This window comes from Hibiscus syriacus, unplaced genomic scaffold (genome assembly GCF_006381635.1).
Source record: "Hibiscus syriacus cultivar Baekdansim isolate YM2019G1 unplaced genomic scaffold, ASM638163v2 tig00110940_pilon, whole genome shotgun sequence".
NCBI lineage: Eukaryota > Viridiplantae > Streptophyta > Magnoliopsida > Malvales > Malvaceae > Hibiscus > Hibiscus syriacus.
In genome coordinates this window covers 2,715,282-2,736,633 of record NW_024062923.1, presented here as the reverse complement: position 1 = coordinate 2,736,633, position 21,352 = coordinate 2,715,282, and the positions used below count along the sequence as shown (strand labels likewise).

Sequence of the window (21,352 nt, the reverse complement as noted above, 5' to 3'; positions counted from 1 at the left end):
ATAAAAGTTTAGGTACTAAAATAAAATAAATAATTTAGGTACTAAACGTGTAATTAATCAAATTATCTATTAAAAACAAAAAGAAAAATCAAATAAAAAAATTGAGAAACAGTTCGTTCAGTGAGAAACGAAAGGGGCACAGAGTACATCGCCAAATTCATTAGAACATAAAAGATAAACACTTGTTTCATAGTTTCTCACGACAACGTGCAGTGTCATCTCCGCCCCTCATGCTCTTTCTCCTCTCTTTCCATTATTATTATTTGTTCTTCTTCTTCTTCTTCTGCATATCTTCATTTCCTCTCATCTTTTCTTCTTATAATTCCTCTCATTTCTCTTTCGATGGCCCCTGCTTTCGAACAAGTCCCACAAGACACTGAAACCCAAACCGAAGCACCCCATAAAGCGTCCAACACTGTAAACAACGATGCTCAAGTAGATTACAAATCAAGGGTCACTGTTGTTGGTAGTGGCAATTGGGGCAGTGTTGCTGCTAAGCTCATTGCTTCAAACACCCTCAAGCTCAACTCTTTTCATGGAGCTTACAGATGTCATTAATAGAACTAACGTAAGCATTTAAAGACATTTTTATTTGCAATTTATTTGGTTCTTCAAATGTTTCAATATAGATGGTCTGATTTTCTTTTGTTTCAACAGGAGAATGTTAAATACCTCCCTGGTATTAAACTTGGTAAAATGTCATTGCAGATCCAGACCTCGAAAACGCAGGTACTTATTTTGCTGTTTTCTTTAGATTTCTTGTTGATTTGTAGACTTTTGAGTGCTTGTTTTCCGTGTTGCTCCGACTCTTTATTCTTCTTGAGCTACTCGAACCCGAGTAAATGCTTGTATTAAGGGTTAGATGTTCATTTTGTTTATGGTGATACTGGAAATTATGCAGTTAAAGATGCAAACTTGTTGGTTTTCGTAAACCCCCATCAATTCATGGAGGGTATATGCAAAAGGCTTGTTGGTAAAGTGAGGGAAGATGGTGAGGCTATTTCACTTATTAAAGGGATGGAGGTTAAGATGGAAGGCCCTTGCATGATCTCCACTCTTATTACTGAGCAGCTTGGCATCAATTGTTCCGTTCTGATGGGGGCGAATATCGCGAACGAGGTAATCGCTGATTTTACTTTGAGAAGGTCACATCCCTTGCCACTTTGTCATTTGTTTTCTATAAGTATTGGTTGAGTCTTAGATCGCTGTGGAGAAGTTCAGTGAAGCAACGGTTGGGTACCGAGACAAGCGAGATATTGCAGAACAATGGGTCCGGTTATTCTGTACCCCATATTTCATTGTCACTCCTGTGAGTACCATTAATGTACCTTTTCTTTCGAGTCTCAATTAAACATCAAACTTATAGATTGGTTTACAGTTTCAATTACTCTAGGTATAACTTTAAATTTTAATGGTCGGATTTAGTGCTATGATGAATCATTCAAAAGGAACTAGGAAGATATCATAAAATGAATTATAATTTCTGCCTTTGTGTTTCATGACAAACAGGTTCAGGATGTGGAAGGGGTTGAACTATGCGCACGTTGAAGAATGTTGTGGCATAGCAGCCGGTACAATCACAATAATGTCTAAGTTCGGTTTCATCCTTCTAATTCTGCTTGTGAACTAATATCAATCCTACTACCAAATGCTAGGTGTCGTAACCGGTTTTCGTCCGGGCACGAAATATTTATTTTGGCGGGGAAATTGATGTGAATAAATAATTTTGAAAATAATTTGTGAGTCGCCATCGGCCTTTTGGGTCAGGTAGGTCGAATACCTAAAAAATATCTTTTGAAAGAGTTTTAAGAAAACATCAATTAAAAGATAAATGATCTGCGTTTTAACCAAAAATTCGTTCTTTTAATAATAAAAAGGGATTCGTGGTCGGTACGTTTAGGGAAGGATTAGCACCCCTACAACGCCCAAAATTGGTACTTTTTAATTATAATTGTCTCTATTATTAAATTTAAAAATTCAAAAAATATATTTAATTTATAATTCTATTATTTCAAAATTATATAAAAAATATTTATTTATTTAAAAATATCAGAAAAGAACTTCTAGGTGCCTTAAGACAGCTCTTTTCTTTGATATTGATAAATATTAATTTAAATAATATTGTTTAAAAAATATCAGAATAGGACATCCAGTTGTATTAAGACTGCCTTTTCTTCGATATTAAAAATAAACATTAAAATTTATTCCAGATTTATTATATATATATTTATGAATACATAAAAATATTAAAAAATATAAACAAATAAAATTAAAACAATAAAAATACCACTAAAACAATATATTTTAAAAGCAATAAAATAAATGAAAACTTATAAATTAAATGACTAAATTATAGTAAAAATAAAATTAAAAACTTAATTCAATATTAATCAAAGTTATAAGGATTAATATGTATTTCTTTATTTTATTTATTTAGTGACTAAAATAAAATTATCTAAAATTCGGATATTAAAATAAAATAAATTAAAAATAAAACTAAGGATTAAAATATATTTATTAAAATTAAGGGATTAAATCTGTAATTTATCCTAAATATATTATTTTAATATGAAGGACTAAAATAAAAAGAAATTAAAATTCGAAAACTGAATTAAAATATTATAAATTCAATTTAGTGACTAAAATGTAAATTTTACAAATTATGAGGACTGCGGACAGGGTTTAACTATTGTATAATTACGCGCATAGTCCTTCCCGAAACGACGTCGTTCGGGAAGGCCTATATATGGTCCAAAACGCTGGCCCGAAGGGCCAGCCTTCATTTTTCATTTCACTCTCTCTCTCTAAACTGAGAGAGTTTTAAAACTCTCTCGCCTCTCTCTAGCTTCCCTCACCGGAGGGAAGCCGGTCACCGGACGGCAATCGTGTGCCGCCGTGATTATCACCGCCGGCCACCGCATCCGGTGGCCGGAAAAAAATATTTTTATACTAATAGATAGATCGGACCGTCCTAAGGACGGTTCCGATATTATTTCCTCCTAAAAAGCTCCCAATCGGAGCGAATCTACAAAAGTACCTTCGGTGTTTCGAAGGTTCCGGTGAGATCCGGTGACGGTTGGGGTTCTCCGATGACAGGGTAAGCTTCTTTCCTCTCTTCTCTCTTTTTTCCTTGCTGCGTTGATGTTGACTGAGATCGTTGGTATATTTTAGTATATTTTTTCTCTGTTTTTTTTTCCTCTCTATGTTCTCTCTTTTTTTCTGTTTCCGTCTCTGCCTCTGTCTCTGTTTCTTTTTTTTCTTCAGGTTGGGGTGGTGGCTTTTATAGCCACCACCGTTGTAGCCGTCGGACCGGTCCGAAGAATGCTCTTTGGTGAGTCACCGGACTCCCAGTGGTGACTCACCGTTTGGGGAAGACGTGTGCGGCTACGGAGGCGGCGAGAAAGTGTCGGCAGTGAAGGCTTCTGGAAGCAGCAGCGGCGGCGCTGGGACGTGTCCCTAGGGTATAGATACCCTAGGGTTTCCTCTGGCAAACTGTGGACCGTTGGATCAAACCAGATCCAACGGCTGGGATTGAAGATGGCGGCTGGTTTAGATTAGGGTTAGGAAACCCTAACTGGAAACCCAAATATTTAGGGTTTCTGGTTTGATTTGGACCGGTTCTGGTTTGTTTGTAACTGGGCCGGTCCAGTTGTAATTGGTCTGTAATTATTATTTATATATATATGTTTAATATATATTTAATAATAATAATAATGATAATAATAATAATAATAATAATAATAATAATAATAGTAATAATAATAATAATAATAATAATAATAATAATAATAATAATACTAATAATAATAATATGGATAAAAAATTAATATCTTTAGTTGCCCCTCTTTGCTCATTCTTGTGTTAACAAGAATAGGGCAAAGATGAAAAGATAATAAAATTTTTTTATCCATTTTGACTTTACTTTGATCATGATGGAGATATTGAATAAATTCTTCTCTCTCTCCAGATAAGTTCTTCTTATTATGAACTTTCTGCTGGGGATGATGATGACCTCCTTTCTGTGATAGAGTCATTCAAAAGGTTGAATAAGCTCTTGATGAGTTCTTCTCATTATGAACTTTTTCTAGAAAGGCTGATGCTAATCTATCTCCTTCTGCGATAGAATTATGCAAAAAGTTGAACAAGTTCTTCTTATTATGAACCTCTTCTTTCTTCTTCAGATGAGTTCTTCTCATTATGAACTTCTCCAGAAATGTTGATCCATCAATTGATGAATTCATGCAAAAGATTGAACAAGTTCTTCTCATTATGAACTTCTTCTTCCTTCTTCAGATGACGAGTTCTTCTCATTATGAACTCTACCTGGCAATGTTGATCCATCAAATGATGAATTCAAGCAAAAGATTGAACAAGTTCTTCTCATTATGAACTTATTATTCCTTCTTCAGATGAGTTCTTCTCATTATGAACTTTCTCTGGAAAAAATAATCCATCAAGTGATAGATTTGAGCAAAAGGTTGAACAAATTCTTCTCATTATGAACTTCTTCTTCCTTCTTCAGATGAATTCTTCTCATTATGAACTTCTCTGGGAATGTTAATCCATCAAATGATAGATTTGAGCAAAAGGTTGAACAAATTCTTCTCATTATGAACTTCTTTTTTCTTCTTCAGATGAGTTCTTCTCATTATGAACCTTCTCTGGCAATGATAATCCATCAAGTGATGAATTCAAACAAAAGGTTGAACAAATTCTTCTCATTATGAACTTCTTCTTCCTTCTTCAGATGAGTTCTTCTCATTATGAACCTTCTCTGGCAATGATAATCCATCAAATGATAGATTTGAATCTTTGCTAAAATCTTTGAAATTCCTGTTAAAAATTCAACATAGATGAAAATGAATGAAAATGCACCTATTTTTGTAAACACCTAAAATATGATGCATGAATGTTAAGTTATTTGATTTCAGATTGGTGAATTGAGTATTTCTTCAATTGTAAAAACCCAATAGATCTTTCTTCTTCAAAACAAAGAATCTATCATCTTTGACAAATGTAGATGTAGATATAATGTCACAAAACCTCTTGAGAATAAAACTCAATAGTATAGGCTCTTGAAAAGCTTGCATTCAGGCAACATGTTGATTCTGATAACAATTCATCTGATTATGAAGTGACCTTTCAAGATGATTTCACAGATATCGATAGTTCTTCTAATACCGAGAAATCTTGACTTCTGATTCTGATGAGAAGAATAAACTGTTATACTTGACAAAAATGGGATTATCATGGGCTGAAACTTCAATAGCCCTGGAGAAATGTGGTCCAGATTCATCAATTGCAGAATTGGCAAATTTTATATGTGCCGCTCAAATGACTAAGGCTGCTGATGCACTTCTTCTGGTAAAAAATAGGAAGTCATTATGCAATGATCCCAATTACAAGCAAAGGCAAAACTCGGGCTATGATTTTTGAAAAGGAAGAAGCAGAGGAAGCTTGAAAAGAAGCTTTTTAATGAAGATAATCATGCAGTTCATCTTTTAATTCCAATGATTGGTTCTGTAGTTCTTACCAAACCAGATCAGATAACTCAAAGAACACTTCCAGAAGATGCTATTAGCAAATTCATCTTCCAAATTCAATGATTGGTTCTGCCAAACCAGATCAGATAACTCAAAGAACACTTCCAGAAGATGCTATTAACAAATTCATCTTCTAAATTCAATGATTGGTTCTGTCCAACCAGATCAGATAACTCAAAGAACACTTCCAGAAGATGCTATGAGCAAATTCATCTTCCAAATTTAATGATTGGTTCTGCCAAACCAGATCAGATAACTCAAAGAACACTTCCAGAAGATGCTATGAGCATATTCATCTTCCAAATTCAATGATTGGTTCTGTCCAACCAGATCAAATAACTCAAAGAACACTTCCAGAAGATGCTATTGGCAAATTCATCTTTCATTTAATGTTTGGACTAGGATATCACAATGCTTATTCGATGTAGAGCCAGAATTTGTAGATTCGAAGCATTTCCATGCTACTACACTGAAAAGGGCTATATTCATAATTCTGCCAATTAAGAACAGATTTTCTCTTTATTCTGCTTCCTCCATGTGCTGATGCTTTTCCATTGACAAAGAAATGATGGCCTTCCTTTGAGTGTCCAGAAGTATTTTCTTGATGAATGCTGAAAATGGAATCTAGTATGGGTTGGAAGGAATAAAGTTGCTCCACTTGAACCTGATGAGGTGGAAATGCTTCTAGTTTTCTTTAAAAACCATACACAAGGATCTGTATAGAGACATATTTCCCAGTGATATCAATGTCTTGTTTCCTTTTGTTGGAATCAGTGCTGCAAAGATCACCTTCTATTGTCTTAGTATTTTTTTGAAAACAGATGTGCAAGAACTGAATGGTGATCGGTTGGAGCAATTGATGAGTAGATTTGGCGGATTCGACTTTGTTGTCGGTAGGATCTCGTGTAATAATCTTGATGTTCATGGCTTTAAGCTAGTGATGATTTGCTTACTTTGTATTCCATGTATTCAAAAGTATTAACATAAAGTGATATTCAGAAATCTTTAAATTATTTCAAAATTATGTTAATTCAATAGAAAAGAATAAATTGAATTTCCAAAAATAAATTGAATCTCAAATAAATTGAAATTGAAATAGATATAATTGTATTCAAAGTTATGGCAAGCATAAGAATAAAAATTCAAATGTCTCAACAAATTATAAGCATAAGTATTTCTAAATTAATCAAGTTGACACAATTTAGAGTAATGATGTAAGCTTTTGTCTGGAAGATCTCAAACGTTGTCAAAATGCTTGTAGATGTGAAGTTTCTCCCAAACTGTCAAAATCTTAAGAGGATTCAATTGCCAGATGCCTAATATCAACCTGCATTTGAGCTGCCCTTTTCAGGTTTTCAACTCAAATCCTTCCTTTGGTTACAAGATGCCCTTTGCGGGTTTTCACCTTGACCCCCTTTCTTTTTCTTCTCTTTTTTTCATTTTCTATTTTTTTCTTTTCTTTCTTTTTTCTTTTTTCTTCAAGCATAATACTTCTTGACAGAATCTGAGTTTATTGGATTTCTCAGAATTTTTCCATCCATTTCTGCCAAGATCAATGCTCCTCCGGAAAAGGCCTTTTTCACAACGTATGGCCCTTCCCAATTAGGCATCCATTTCCCACGGAAATCTTTATGTATAGGCAAGATCTTTTTTAGTACTAGATCACCCTTTTAGAATTCTCTTGGATGTACTTTTTTGTCATGAGACTTCATCATCCGTTTTTGATACATCTGTCCATGGCAAACAGCTTTCAATCTTTTCTCCTCAATAAGGTTCAATTGATCAAATCTAACTTGGATCCATTCAGATTCATCCAATTTTATTTCTCTCAATATTCGAAGCGATGGAATCTCAACTTCAATTGGTAAGACTGCTTCCATCCCATAGACTAAAGAAAAAGGCGTTGCCCCAGTAGATGTTCGAACAGTAGTTCGGTATGCATATAGAGCAAAAGGTAACTTCTCGTGCCAATCTTTGTAAGTTTCAGTAGTCTTTGTAATGATTCTCTTGATGTTCTTATTTGCTGCTTCAACTGCCCCATTCATCTTCGGACGATATGCCACTGAGTTTGCATGTTTGATCTTAAACTGTGCACACAGTTCGGTCATCATTTTGTTGTTCAGGTTCAGAGCATTATCTGTAATGATCCTTTCTGGTAGGCCATACCGGCAAACTATCTCTTTCTTTATGAATTTACAGACTGTGGACCTCTTAATATTGGCATATGAAGAAGCTTCAACCCATTTGGTAAAATAATCAATTGCCACAAGGATGAAGCAATGTCCATTCGATGCTTTTGGTGTGATTGCCCCAATGACATCTATTCCCCACATAGAAAATGGCCAGGGTGCTGTCATTACATGTAAAGGAGATGGGGGTACATGAATCTTGTCTGCATATATCTGGCATTTATGACATTTCCTTGCATAATCAATGCAATCTGTGTACATGGTAGCCCAATAGTATCCATATCTCATTATTTTTCTGGCCATGGAAAGACCATTTGCATGTGTTCCACATATTCCACTATGTACTTCTTCAATGACGTTTCGAGCTTCGCTGGTATTTAAACATCTCAATAGCATTTGATCACTGCTTCTTCTATACATAATCTCTCCATCAAGAAAATATCCAGCAGCCATTCTTCTCAAAGTTCTTTTATCAATTTCTGATGCATTTGGTGGATAACTTTGATTTTTGATATATTGCAGGATATCATTATACCATGGTTTACCATCTACCTCTTCTTCCACACTATAACAATGTGCAGGAATTTCATATACTTGCATTTTGATTGGCATCATATCAACTTTCTTAGTTGCCTGAAACATAGCAGCTAATGTAGCCAAAGCATCTGCCATTTGATTTTCTTCTCGAGGGAGATAATTGAAGGCAACTCTCTCAAATTCTTTCACTAATTCGAGGGTAAAATTTCGGTATTCCAACAATTTGGGATCTTTTGTTTCCCATTCTCCTCGCAATTGATACACCACTAACGATGAATCTCCATATATCTTGAGAAATTTGATTTTTCTTTCTATAGCTGCTTTCAATCCCATGATACAAGCTTCATATTCCGCCATATTATTGGTGCAAAAGAACTCCAGTCTACTTGTAAAGGGATAATAAACATTTTCTGGAGAAATTAACACTGCCCCGATTCCTCGTCCCAAAGCATTAGATGCTCCGTCAAAATAAAGCTTCCAAGTTGCAAATTCATCATTTGTTCTGACTTCTTCATTCATGGATATGCATAACAGATCTTCATCGGGAAAATTGAAGTTCAAAGGCTGATAATCATTTGATACACGACTGGCCAGAAAATCAGCTATGACACTTCCTTTTATCGCTTTTTGATTGACATATACAATATCAAACTCAGATAATAACATCTGCCATCTAGCCATTCTGCCTGTTAAAGCTGGTGATTCCATTAAGAACTTTAAAGGATCAAGTTTGGATATCAACCAAGTAGTATGGTATAACATATATTGTCTGAGTCTTCGAGTAACCCACACCAAAGCACAACATAATTTTTGTATTGGTGGATATCGAACTTCACAATCAGTAAATTTCTTGCTCAGATAATAAATAGCTTTTTCTTTTCTTCCAGATTCATCATGCTGTCCTAGTACACATCCCATCGAATTTTCGAAGACCGTTAAGTAGAGAATTAATGGTCTATCAGGCATTGGTGATACTAAAATTGGGGCATTGGATAAATATTTCTTAATAATATCCAAAGTTTCTTGACATTCTTCATTCCAGACTTCAGGATTGTTCTTTCGAAGTAATTTGAACACTGGATCACATTTGTCAGTTAATTGAGAAATGAACCGAGATATATAATTTAATCTTCCCAAAAATCCTCGAACTTCTTTTTTTGTATTGGGTGGTGGAAGATCTTGAATTGCTTTGACTTTATCTGGATCAATCTCGATTCCTTTTTTGCTGACCACAAATCCCAAAAGTTTCCCAGAAGTTACCCCAAAAGTGCATTTTGCGGGGTTGAGCTTTAATTGATACTTCCTCAATCTCTGGAAAAGCTTCCTCAGATTTTGAATATGTTCTTCTTCAGTTCTGGATTTGGCAATCATGTCATCTACATATACTTCAATCTCTTTGTGCATCATGTCATGAAACAAAGTTACCATGGCTCTTTGATACGTTGCCCCTGCATTTTTCAATCCAAATGGCATCACTTTATAACAGAATGTGCCCCACATGGTTATGAATGTTGTTTTTTCCATGTCTTCAGGATTTATTTTTATCTGATTATATCCTGAAAATCCATCCATAAATGAAAACCATGCGTGCCCTGCAGTATTGTCCACCAATGTGTCTATGTGGGGTAATGGAAAGCTATCTTTTGGACTAGCTTTGTTGAGATCTCTGTAATCCACACACATTCGAACTTTCCCATTTTTCTTTGGTACGGGAACAATGTTGGCTACCCATTCTGGGTATTTAGATGCCTGTAGGAAACCTGCATTGATCTGTTTCATCACTTCTTCTTTGATTTGCAACAACATTTCTGGCCTCATTCGTCTGAGCTTTTGTTGGACCGGTTTATATTCTGGATTGATTGGAAGCTTGTGTATCACTATATCTGTGCTTAAACCAGGCATATCTTGATAAGACCAGGCAAAGATATCTTTGAACTCTTGAAGGAGATTTATCAATTTTTGTTTTATCTGGATTGTCAGAGTAGTACCAATTTTCACCTCTTTCATTTCTTCATCTGTTCCCAAATTCACAGTCTCAACCTCTTCTTTGTGGGGTAGAATTTGTTTGTCTTCTTTTTCTACCAATCTTAATAATTCAGTAGGAACATCACATTCCAGTTCATCCTCACAACCATTGATTTCTTCCAGACATATAGGATGCTCTAAATTTATCACTGGATTAAATTTAGGAATACACATGCTATTAACACGGTGACACCTGCAAATTTAAGTCGGACATATTTCCGAAAGAATATAGTAAATTTATGAAATGTAAAAATGTAATAAAATGTAAAGAATGATTGCCATCTGAAAATTTTAAAGAAAATTCCTTATATTTAACATAATTTCTTTTACAAGATAACAAAAAGTTTTCATATTTTTGAGCTAAACATAAAGATTAGTTCTGAATATTACTCTGTATTAATATTAAAAACTATAGGAAGATCTTCAGCGGTCCAATTGGTGAGTGTTTCTCCAGGAAAACATGGGCGAATCCTATCCAAGTACTTGCCAGTCTTGTTGTCATTCATGATCATGTTGACAAATAATCCATTCATAGCTTTTTCAACTATGTCTTGATCTTTCGTCAACTTTTCTTCTTTAAAGGCTTCAACAAGCTGCTGTTCCACATTAATTGTTCCCCCTGATCTGAATGTGGTCTTCAACTGTGGGAAAGACATGTGTTTCCAAAGGATTTCTCCCCCTTTCAATTTTGCCTTTCTATCTTCACATCTTCTTTTCATCTCTTTGTTCTTTTGCTGAAGATTGGGCTTAAACCCCAGCCCAAAACGGTCTTTTTCATCTTTATACTGATAGGAACTGAAATCCCTTGAAGATTCTTTCCTAGACCTCTCCCAGCTTTAGCTCCGATGCCTAAAGTTTGTTGTACCGTCATCTTGGTGCAATCAGACAATCTGGGATATGGGATTTTGCTTCCTTCTGCAATAAAGGTTGCATTTACAAATTCAAGAGCTCGAAAAGAGCATTCAAGAGCATCATCATTGGTATCGATATATGGAACATCGCTGGTTACAGACGCAATGATTTCTTCTTCAGCACCGACGCATATTAATTGTCCATTAACAACAAATTTCAATTTTTGATGTAATGAAGAAGGAACGGCTCCTGCTGAATGAATCCATGGCCTCCCTAATAGACAATTATATGTGGGGTGGATGTCCATCACCACAAAGTCAACATTGTACACGACTGGGCCAATTAACAAAGGTATTTCCATTTTCCCAAGCACTTCTTTTTGAGTTCCATCAAATGCTCGCACTACATTCTGATAACTCTTCATGTGTGATTGATCCATAGGCATTCTTTGAAGTGTGACTAGAGGCATCAAGTTGAGAGCGGATCCATTGTCAATCAATACTCCTGGCAACACATGACCATGACAATGTGTCGTGATGTTCAAAGCTTTTACTGACCCCATTCCGCCTTCCGGTATTTCATCATCCGTGAACGTTATGTAATTGTCAGCGGCTATATGTCCCACAATTCTGTCAAGTTTATTGAGGGATATATCTTCGGGGATAAATGTTTGATTGAGGATTTTCATCAAAGCATTTCTATGCGCTTCTGAATTCCTCAATAGATCAAGAATAGAAATTCTCGCTTGTGTTTTGTGTAGTTGTTCAACCACACTATACTCACTATGTTTCAAGAATTTCAAAAATTCTTGAGCTTGTTTTTCTGTCACAGGCTCATTAAATGCTGGAAGGGATTCATCCTCAAATACCTTCTGAGGTATTGCCATGGCTTTTCCTTTGGCTTTCACTTGTTCTGAAGCATTGGATGTTTCGGGAGAGTAACATCTCCCACTTCTTGTAAAGAAACCAACCTCGCTCACTGCTTCAGACGTCAATGTGGTACTCAGAATTTGTATTTTCTCTTCTGTTTTTTCTAGAGAAACAGATCCTCCTACCATTGAAACATTGGTAGTATAATTCCAAGGTACCCTGCGGGTATCTTTGTATGGAAATGGTAGAGGAGTGGTAATAACTACTTTCGGCTTTATTGGTGCAGGAATCGCCGTAGATGATTTTACATTAATGGTCACAGGATCATTTATTCTTTGACTTGGTTTAGAATCCTCTGATGAGCAAACATCATCTTCTTTTTTTTCCGGTTCTTCTTCAAAGAATTCTATTTCTCTGTTGTTCATCAATTTTTGCACCAAATCCCTAAACTCAGGACATAGTTGAATTTTATGCCCTTGCTCCTGATGATATTCACAATAATTCTTGCCTTCATTCTGCTTTGGCCTGAATTGTTGTGGAATTATACCGGCTAAAGAGAGTTGTTGGAATACCCAAACAAACGGAGATTTAATTTCAGAAATGTCAGTTTTTGCTTTCTTTCTGTTCTCTTCCTGAATTACATTCACGTTTTTATCTCCATGATTTGGCAATGGATGATTTGATGCAGATGGTGTATTGAATTCCAACTTCCCAGTGTTGATCAAATTTTGAACCACCCTTTTGAATGCTAAACAGTTTTCAATGGAATGACCCGTAATTCCTTCATGGTAAACACAGTGTGCCTTTGTATCATACCAAGGAGGGAATGGTGGTTGCATGGGAACCAAAGGATAAGGCCGTATAACATCTGCTTTTAACAGCGAATCATAGATCTCTGCATACGGTACTGGTAAAGGTGTAAAAGACAACCTTTCATTTTCCTTTCGAGATCCTCTGGACTCTGCTCGATTAGTGTTTGTTTCCTCTTTCTTAACCCTTGGCTGGGTTATTGTAACACTTTTCGATGAATCCTTGCTGTAAGAATTGGCATTGTTGACTTCATTCTCCTTTTTCCGGTAAGTAGGTCTTTTGGAACTAGACCCATCATTTGATTCAATCTTGCCACTTTTCAAGACATTTTCAATAAGTTCTCCAGAAATAACCAAATCTGCAAAATTTCTGGTTGCATTCCCCATTAGATGGTTTAAATAAGGAGCCTTTAATGTATGGACAAACATTACTATGGCCTCTTTTTCTGACAAAGGTGGTTGAACTTGGGCCGCAGTGTCACGCCATCTCTGGGCATACTGTCTGAATGTTTCATTATTCTTTTTCTCCAAATTTTGGAGAGTCCATCTATCAGGAACCATGTCTGTTACATGGCGATACTGCTCTAAAAATGCTTTAGCCAAATCTTTCCAGGATCTAATGTTAGCTTTGGTCAATTGAGTATACCATTTTAAAGCCGGTCCTGTCAAACTATCCTGTAAGCAGTGAATTAACAATTTCTCGTCCTTCACATATCCTGCCATTCTGCGACAAAACATAGTAATGTGGGATGAAGGGCATGTAGTACCATCATATTTATCAAATTCAGGAGCCTTGAACTTGATGGGAAGGATTAGGTCTGGAACCAAACTCAACTCACTAGCATCAAACCCATAGAATGATTCAGTTATTTCCACAGATTTCATTCGTTCTTCTAAGCTCTTGATCTGTCTGGTCAGCTCTTCATTTACTTTTTGTTTCTCATTCAGCTCATTCAAATCCGGGATCAAATGATCAGTATTAAGATCCCCTATTTTCACATCTGATATAAGCGGATTTTTGCTTGAAGATGCAGGATCCACTTGTTGATCTTCATGTGGTTTGACTTCTTGTAATGCAGATGTACGAGCATTGATTTGTATAGGTGTAGTACCAAAATGATAAATTGGTTCTGGTGGAAAACCTAGAGGATACATAGGATCTTGGTCAAAAGATACAGGATTTTCATGCATTTTTCCACTGATAGCCTGCCTTTTAAACATATCCTCTATTTTCTTCATCATACTGTCTTGTGAATTTGCAATACTGGCTTCAATTTTTTCCAACTTCATTCTCATTTCTTCTTGTTCTTTATGATGCTGTTCCTCAATACGCTGTATTTTATCCTCCATAATTCTCTTAGTAGCTTGTCTAGTACCGTAGTGATGTAGTATTTCTCTTTTGGCCAGAGTAACTGCGATTGAAAAATCTTTTAATATTATTTTTTCAAATTTTAATTAATAAATTTTAACTTAATAAATAAAATAATAATACATAGCGAAAATTATGAAATGAATGATGAATGTATGCAAAATGCATGTATGTAAAAACATTGATCCCAAAAAGTTAACTGTCATAGAACAACTTTCATCGGCATACAAAAGTTTCTTTATAATAGTTCATAACTACAGATAAGGCGTAGCTTTCCTATTAAGCTCTATAATTTCTTTCATTAACCATGACACCTTCTTTCCGCACTTAGAAACTGGATCAACATGATGCTCAATTATTTTGGCTTCAACAGCTAGTTCCCCAACATATCTAGCAACTTCGCTCATTTGTACCATGGCCTCGAACACCATATTGCTTCTTTCTTCACTTCTTTCGACATAGAACTCAGTTGACTTTTGCCATTGTTCATTCGTCCCTTCAAGAGTTTGTTCTAACTCAGTGATTCTGACTTGACAATTGTGCAGAATTTTTTCAAGATCTCTAATGCGTCTTCGCAGTGAAGCATTTTCTTCATTACTTCCTTTGAGATCATTAGGTCCTAGACGAACCTTTTCTTGGAACAATGATTCTTCAAGTTGCAAAATGTAAGCATTAAACTCTGAGTTTTTGTTTCTAGACTGATCCAGATCTTCTTCCAGTTTTGTTCGTGCTTCTTGCGTTCTTTGATTAAGCTTCTGGATTTGAACATCTTTGTTTCTGCATCTTTGCATCCAATTGCTAGCCACTTCTTGTTCTACCCCAAGTCTGGTGTTGAAATTTTTTCTTTCTAATTCCCATTTTTCCTTTTCAATATTGGATTCTTCCATCTTTTGGCCTCTGACTTCAAGTTCAGCAATCAACTGGTTCATTTCAGATTCAAATCCCTTGAACATGCTATTTTTCTCACCTTCAAACTTATTAAAGATGTCATTCTTCATATCTTCTAAATCTTTGGCTCGATCCCTTTCTCTATGCATTTCATTCATGATCTCGCGGTGTTCAGCCTTGTGTTTTATAATTCGCTCTCTTCTGTCGACCTCAAAATCTTCCATTTTTTGCTTTCCTTTCTCAAGGCTTTTGAGTATACGGCTATTCTTTCCTTTCAGATCTTCAACTCGTCTTTTCTCGATATTCAATTCTCTGGTCATCTGTACCGTCGATTGGCTGGGTCCTGATGCTTTTCGGGATTTATATAACTCCTGGTAATTTTTCTGTAAGGCTCTGTACTCATCCTCACCTTTTTCTTTATCTTTTTTCAACATTGCACATTGTGATGAATGAAAGTCAATGTCAACCCCCAACATAGCTTTATCTTGTCTCATTTGCTCTAACTCTTTCGACCAGCCTTCTCTTTCTGCTTCAAACTCAACTCTCAAGATTTCAATCTCTGATGGAACCACCTTAATGCGATCTTCCATAGAGATATCCTCATTTTGATCTGGTAGAGGAATATTTTCATTTTTTCTGACAGATCTCCATTCTTCATAATCAGGAGTTAGCATTTCTTTTGCTGCTTTAGCTCGGATACAAAAAGTTGTTTTCCAAGCTGTAACGGCTTCCATGATACTTCTTTTATAATTTTTGCTATGGAATGCAAATTCAGATGACTGCAATCCAGCAGTGACAGGTACAAATTGACGACCCTCATACTGTCTTATAACCAAAAGTGGTGCATATCCAATTCCTCCCCATAATCCAAGCAGCATTATCCAATTGTAATCACCACATCTGTAAATGAATTCCCTTTGGATTTGCCACGGGGCTCGCCAAACAACGTCATTACTTTGCAGATTTCGAAAAGCATTAATCCACATATCTTTCTTAATTTCTTTCGGCCATTCTTGCTCCAGAAATTCTTTTAATGGTGAGTAATCTGTGTTAAAGCGTCGGTATGAAACCTTTTCTGTCCTCCAGAAATGGCTACGGACCCAAACATATAACAACTGGGTACACCCCGAGAATCGTCCACCTCCTAACTTTCTACAAGCATTTAACGATCTGAAGGTCTCTGCTAGAATTGCAGAAGCAGGATTAATCTTTTTCGGTAGCTGTTCAAACAAATCTACCACTGCAGCTTCAACATATCCCAATACTTTTGGGAAGATGACCATACCATATATACCCAGAGCAAATAAATCGAATCGTACTTTAGAGTCTGGATGGCTCTGAATAAGTTCTTTAATGTTGGTCCAAGCAATGCCTTCGCTTTCGCCTTTTTGTTTTGTACGGGCTGCTACCCATTCTTCTCGTACCCCGGCAATCTTTGCTAATTTAACTCGAAAAGGTTGAGTTTTAATTGACTTTGAATAGATTCGATTCTCCAACGCCTCTTCGATATGTAGCAAAGTTGTGTATTCTTCAATATTAGGGACCAAGTCTTCCTTATTGAGAGTGAAGCAAGTGTACCCTGGATTCCAGAATTGAATTAGGGCTCTGAGTAATTCATCATCAACTTCAACATAGAGCAAATATGGGATGTCTCCATAAGTCTGATAAAACTGCAATTTTTTGTTTGAATCCCAACTTTCCCAAATGCTTCGCAAATCTTGCATATCATTTCTTTTTAGTGAAACTGAAGCATAACTGGCCAAGTCAGATACATAATCATCCTGCAGACTGTCTTCTTCTTGTCTTTGTAAATTCTCAGCCCACTGTCTTACTTCTGAATTTAGAATTACTCGACTTGAACACTTTTTATCCATAGATGAAGGCTTTCCAATGAGACAATTAACACAAGGATCAATGTCTTTTATCATGTATGATGCTATGCAAACAGAAAAATAAAGAACACAGAAAAAAGAAAATAAATTAGTTTACATAATAAAGAAAATTTAATAATAACATTTACATAAATATTCTTTATTTAAACGTTTTTTTTCTGAATTTAAATAATTTAAATAAACATGTAATTTAAACAATAAATAAATTAACAGGAAAGTCAGAATTTATTTCTCCTGTGTGTACACCTAATTTGGACAAAATTTCGGCATGACTTCTGATCGGAAGAGTTTCTAAGGTTTTTTATATGCAAGGTTTCAGATCTAAGAATAAAGGTACCCGAATTGTCCTTGTTAGTGCCCCATTGGGTTGCTAACCCTCAATCCTAGTCCATCACAGACTAAAGTGGATCGAGTTCAATTCGAGGGGATACATTTCTCTATGCCTGACACGGAGAATAAATTCTCACGAAGACATAGAGCATATGAACCCCGAAAGTTACTTGCTAGGTCTGACACGGAGAATAAATTCTCACGAAGACTTCGCTTTCACTCCCACTTAAAAGGGACAACTCAATTATAGAGCTTTATGTAATGCAATGCAAGTGTTGTGTGTGAGGAGAAATGTTCAAACCTTTGACAGAAAAATAAATACTGAAATAAAATACTTGCAAATAAAATAAAACATATAAATATTATAAAAATAATAAATAAATAAAAAATTTGAAAAGAAAGAATTAAAAATTAAATATATGAACTTTTAATTTTTAATTAATAGAGACAATTTATAATTGATTTTTAAAAGTTTGACCGGTCCCCAGCGGAGTCGCCAAGCTGTCGTAACCGGTTTTCGTCCGGGCACGAAATATTTATTTGGCGGGGAAATTGATGTGAATAAATAATTTTGAAAATAATTTGTGAGTCGCCATCGGCCTTTTGGGTCAGGTAGGTCGAATACCTAAAAAATATCTTTTGAAAGAGTTTTTAAGAAAACATCAATTAAAAGATAAACTGATCTGCGTTTTAACCAAAAATTCGTTCTTTTTAATAATAAAAAGGGATTCGTGGTCGGTTACGTTTAGGGAAGGATTAGCACCCCTACAACGCCCAAAATTGGTACTTTTTAATTATAAATTGTCTCTATTATTAAAATTTAAAAATTCAAAAAAATATATTTAATTTATAATTCTATTATTTCAAAATTATATAAAAAATATTTATTTATTTAAAAATATCAGAAAATAACTTCTAGGTGCCTTAAGACAGCTCTTTTCTTTGATATTGATAAATATTAATTTAAATAATATTGTTTAAAAAATATCAGAATAGGACATCCAGTTGTATTAAGACTGTCCTTTTCTTCGATATTAAAAATAAACATTAAAATTTATTCCAGATTTATATATATATATATATTTATGAATACATAAAATATTAAAAAATATAAACAAATAAAATTAAAACAATAAAAATACCACTAAAACAATATATTTTAAAAGCAATAAAATAAATGAAAACTTATAAATTAAATGACTAAATTATAGTAAAAATAAAATTAAAAACTTAATTCAATATTAATCAAAGTTATAAGGATTAAATATGTTATTTCTTTATTTTATTTATTTAGTGACTAAAATAAAATTATCTAAAATTCGGATATTAAAATAAAATAAATTAAAAATATAAACGAAGGATTAAAATATTATTTATTAAAATTAAGGGATTAAATCTGTAATTTATCCTAAATATATTATTTTAATATGAAGGACTAAAATAAAAAGAAATTAAAATTCGAAAACTGAATTAAAAATATTATAAATTCAATTTAGTGACTAAAATGTAAATTTTACAAATTATGAGGACTGCGGACAGGGTTTAACTATTGTATAATTACGCGCATAGTCCTTCCCGAAACGACGTCGTTCGGGAAGGCCTATATATGGTCCAAAACCGGCTGGCCCAAAGGGCCAGCCTTCATTTTTCATTTCACACTCTCTCTCTAAACTGAGAGAGTTTTAAAACTCTCTCGCCTCTCTCTAGCTTCCCTCACCGGAGGGAAGCCGGTCACCGGACGGCAACCGTGTGCCACCGTGATTATCACCGCCGGCCACCGGATGCGGTGGCCGGAAAAAAATATTTTTATACTAATAGATAGATCGGACCGTCCTAAGGACGGTTCCGGTATTATTTCCTCCTAAAAAGCTCCCAATCGGAGCGAATCTACAAAAGTACCTTCGGTGTTTCGAAGGTTCCGGTGAGATCCGGTGACGGTTAGGGTTCTCCGATGACAGGGTAAGCTTCTTTCCTCTCTTCTCTCTTTTTTCCTTGCTGCGTTGATGTTGACTGAGATCGTTGGTATATTTTAGTATATTTTTTCTCTGTTTTTTTTTTCCTCTCTATGTTCTCTCTTTTTTTCTGTTTCCGTCTCTGCCTCTGTCTCTGTTTCTTTTTTTTCTTCAGGTTGGGGTGGTGGCTTTTATAGCCACCACTGTTGTAGCCGTCGGACCGGTCCGAAGAATGCTCTTTGGTGAGTCACCGGACTCCCAGTGGTGACTCACCGTTTGGGGAAGACGTGTGCGGCTACGGAGGCGGCGAGAAAGTGTCGGCAGTGAAGGCTTCTGGAAGCAGCAGCGGCGGCGCTGGGACGTGTCCCTAGGGTATAGATACCCTAGGGTTTCCTCTGGCAAACTGTGGACCGTTGGATCAAACCAGATCCAACGGCTGGGATTGAAGATGGCGGCTGGTTTAGATTAGGGTTAGGAAACCCTAACTGGAAACCCAAATGTTTAGGGTTTCTGGTTTGATTTGGACCGGTTCTGGTTTGTTTGTAACTGGGCCGGTCCAGTTGTAATTGGTCTGTAATTATTATTTATATATATATATGTTTAATATATATTTAATAATAATAATAATAATGATAATAATAATAATAATAATAATAATAGTAATAATAATAATAATAATAATAATAATAAAAATACTAATAATAATAATATGGATAAAAAATTAATATCTTCACTAGGCTTTGTGGAACATGGGAAATAACACGAAGGTTAGTACATACGGTTTTCAACATCGGTCTTACTATTCAGTCTAGTTTCTCACTGTTATTGCAAATTATCAGGCTGCGATAATGCGAATTGGTCTGAGAGAGATGATAGCTTTCTCCAAGTTGTTATTTTCATCTGTTAGGGATAGTACCTTCTTTGAAAGTTGTGGAGTTGCTGACGTCATCACAACATGCTGTAAGAAATCAGTATCTTTGGGTTAAGATCCTGTCCTACAGAGAGAAAAATAATGAAAAGGGAGCTTGACCCGGTGTCTTCGTACCTTCTGTTTGACAAAATTATTCTTATTTTGATACTAAAACCATGCCATTTGTTGGCAGTTGGAGGAAGAAACAGAAAAGTTGCTGAGGCATTTGCTAAGAATGGAGGAAAAAGGTCTGCCTTAACTCATATTTCTCCGGTTATTCATTTTTTCTTGCAGTACCCATATTTGACTCCCATGTCCAACATATTTTGAAACGGGTATTGAGATATACTCCTTCAAATATATGAAAATCTCAGAAAAAAGATTATTGTACCCATATCGGACGCATACCATTATCCTATGTTACTGGAGACTCGAGGTGAGTGTTAAAGATGTTACAAAATTTTATCATATTGCTTCTCATCTGCAGATCTTTTGATGAGCTTGAAGCTGAGATGCTGCAGGGCCAGAAATTACAGGTAGATCTTAAACAATTATGATCCTGAAAATAAATCAAAAAAGGGGATTTGGATAGTAATACTCGGATGTAGTGCCAACAATAAACAAATTTATATTTTAAAACTGTTTGTCGGGTCTGGATATTACTGAAAAATTGCAGATATCCTTACCTGGTGCATGCTAAAGGTTTGTTTGCTGATGAATAAGAGACCGTGTCTATCCTGTCGATCCAAAAGTTAGGAAATGTTGAGTTGTTCTCTAAGATGCTTTTGGATACTTTGTTTGTTGATACTAAATTAATCTTTTATCTTCTATCTAGGGTGTATCCACAGCTAGAGAGGTGTATCAAGTTTTAAGCCACCGCGGATGGCTGGAACTGTTTCCACTATTTGCAACAGTACATGAGATCTGTGTCGCTCGTCTTCCACCGTCCGCCATAGTTGAACACAGCGAGCAGAAACCAAAGTTATCCCTGTTTTAAAATTCCACCAGCTAAACATTGACTGTTATCGGTTTCAGTTCACCAAAGTAGCTTTCATCGGTCGCTCGTCATCAATCAGAGAGTATGAACGAGAGAAGACTGAACTGAAAGCCCCCTGGTAATTCAAGCAAAATGTAGTTGTGCCGGTGTTAACTAAACGGGTTGCAGGGTTGAATGAATGAAGGTTCCA

At 35.5% G+C, this 21,352-nt stretch overlaps 2 protein-coding genes across 2 annotated transcripts; both read left to right on the top strand.

Moving 5' to 3' along the window:
- Positions 1-342: 342 nt before the first annotated feature.
- LOC120147516 (glycerol-3-phosphate dehydrogenase [NAD(+)]-like) lies at positions 343-1,548 on the top strand. Its single transcript, XM_039160871.1, has 5 exons — positions 343-550; positions 709-729; positions 902-1,119; positions 1,202-1,309; positions 1,510-1,548. The coding sequence occupies exons 1-5, from the start codon at positions 343-345 to the stop codon at positions 1,546-1,548; spliced, it is 594 nt and encodes a 197-aa protein (XP_039016802.1).
- LOC120147733 (glycerol-3-phosphate dehydrogenase [NAD(+)]-like) lies at positions 936-21,287 on the top strand. The gene is made up of 8 exons (XM_039161041.1): positions 936-1,119; positions 1,202-1,309; positions 1,510-1,571; positions 19,993-20,022; positions 20,095-20,215; positions 20,359-20,413; positions 20,653-20,701; positions 21,001-21,287. Exons 4-8 carry the CDS (start codon positions 20,005-20,007, stop codon positions 21,160-21,162), a joined length of 405 nt encoding a protein of 134 aa, XP_039016972.1. The 5' UTR covers positions 936-1,119; positions 1,202-1,309; positions 1,510-1,571; positions 19,993-20,004; the 3' UTR covers positions 21,163-21,287.
- Positions 21,288-21,352: the final 65 nt, after the last annotated feature.

Coding starts and splice junctions, on each gene's coding strand:
- LOC120147516 (XM_039160871.1), top strand. CDS start 343: ATGGCCCCTGCTTTCGAACAAGTCCCACAAGACACTGAAACCCAAACC. Junction 730..901: donor TCCAGACCTCGAAAACGCAG/GTACTTATTTTG, acceptor GAAATTATGCAG/TTAAAGATGCAAACTTGTTG. Junction 1,120..1,201: donor GGGCGAATATCGCGAACGAG/GTAATCGCTGAT, acceptor GTTGAGTCTTAG/ATCGCTGTGGAGAAGTTCAG.
- LOC120147733 (XM_039161041.1), top strand. Junction 20,414..20,652: donor GCTAAGAATGGAGGAAAAAG/GTCTGCCTTAAC, acceptor TCTCATCTGCAG/ATCTTTTGATGAGCTTGAAG. Junction 20,702..21,000: donor TGCAGGGCCAGAAATTACAG/GTAGATCTTAAA, acceptor TCTTCTATCTAG/GGTGTATCCACAGCTAGAGA.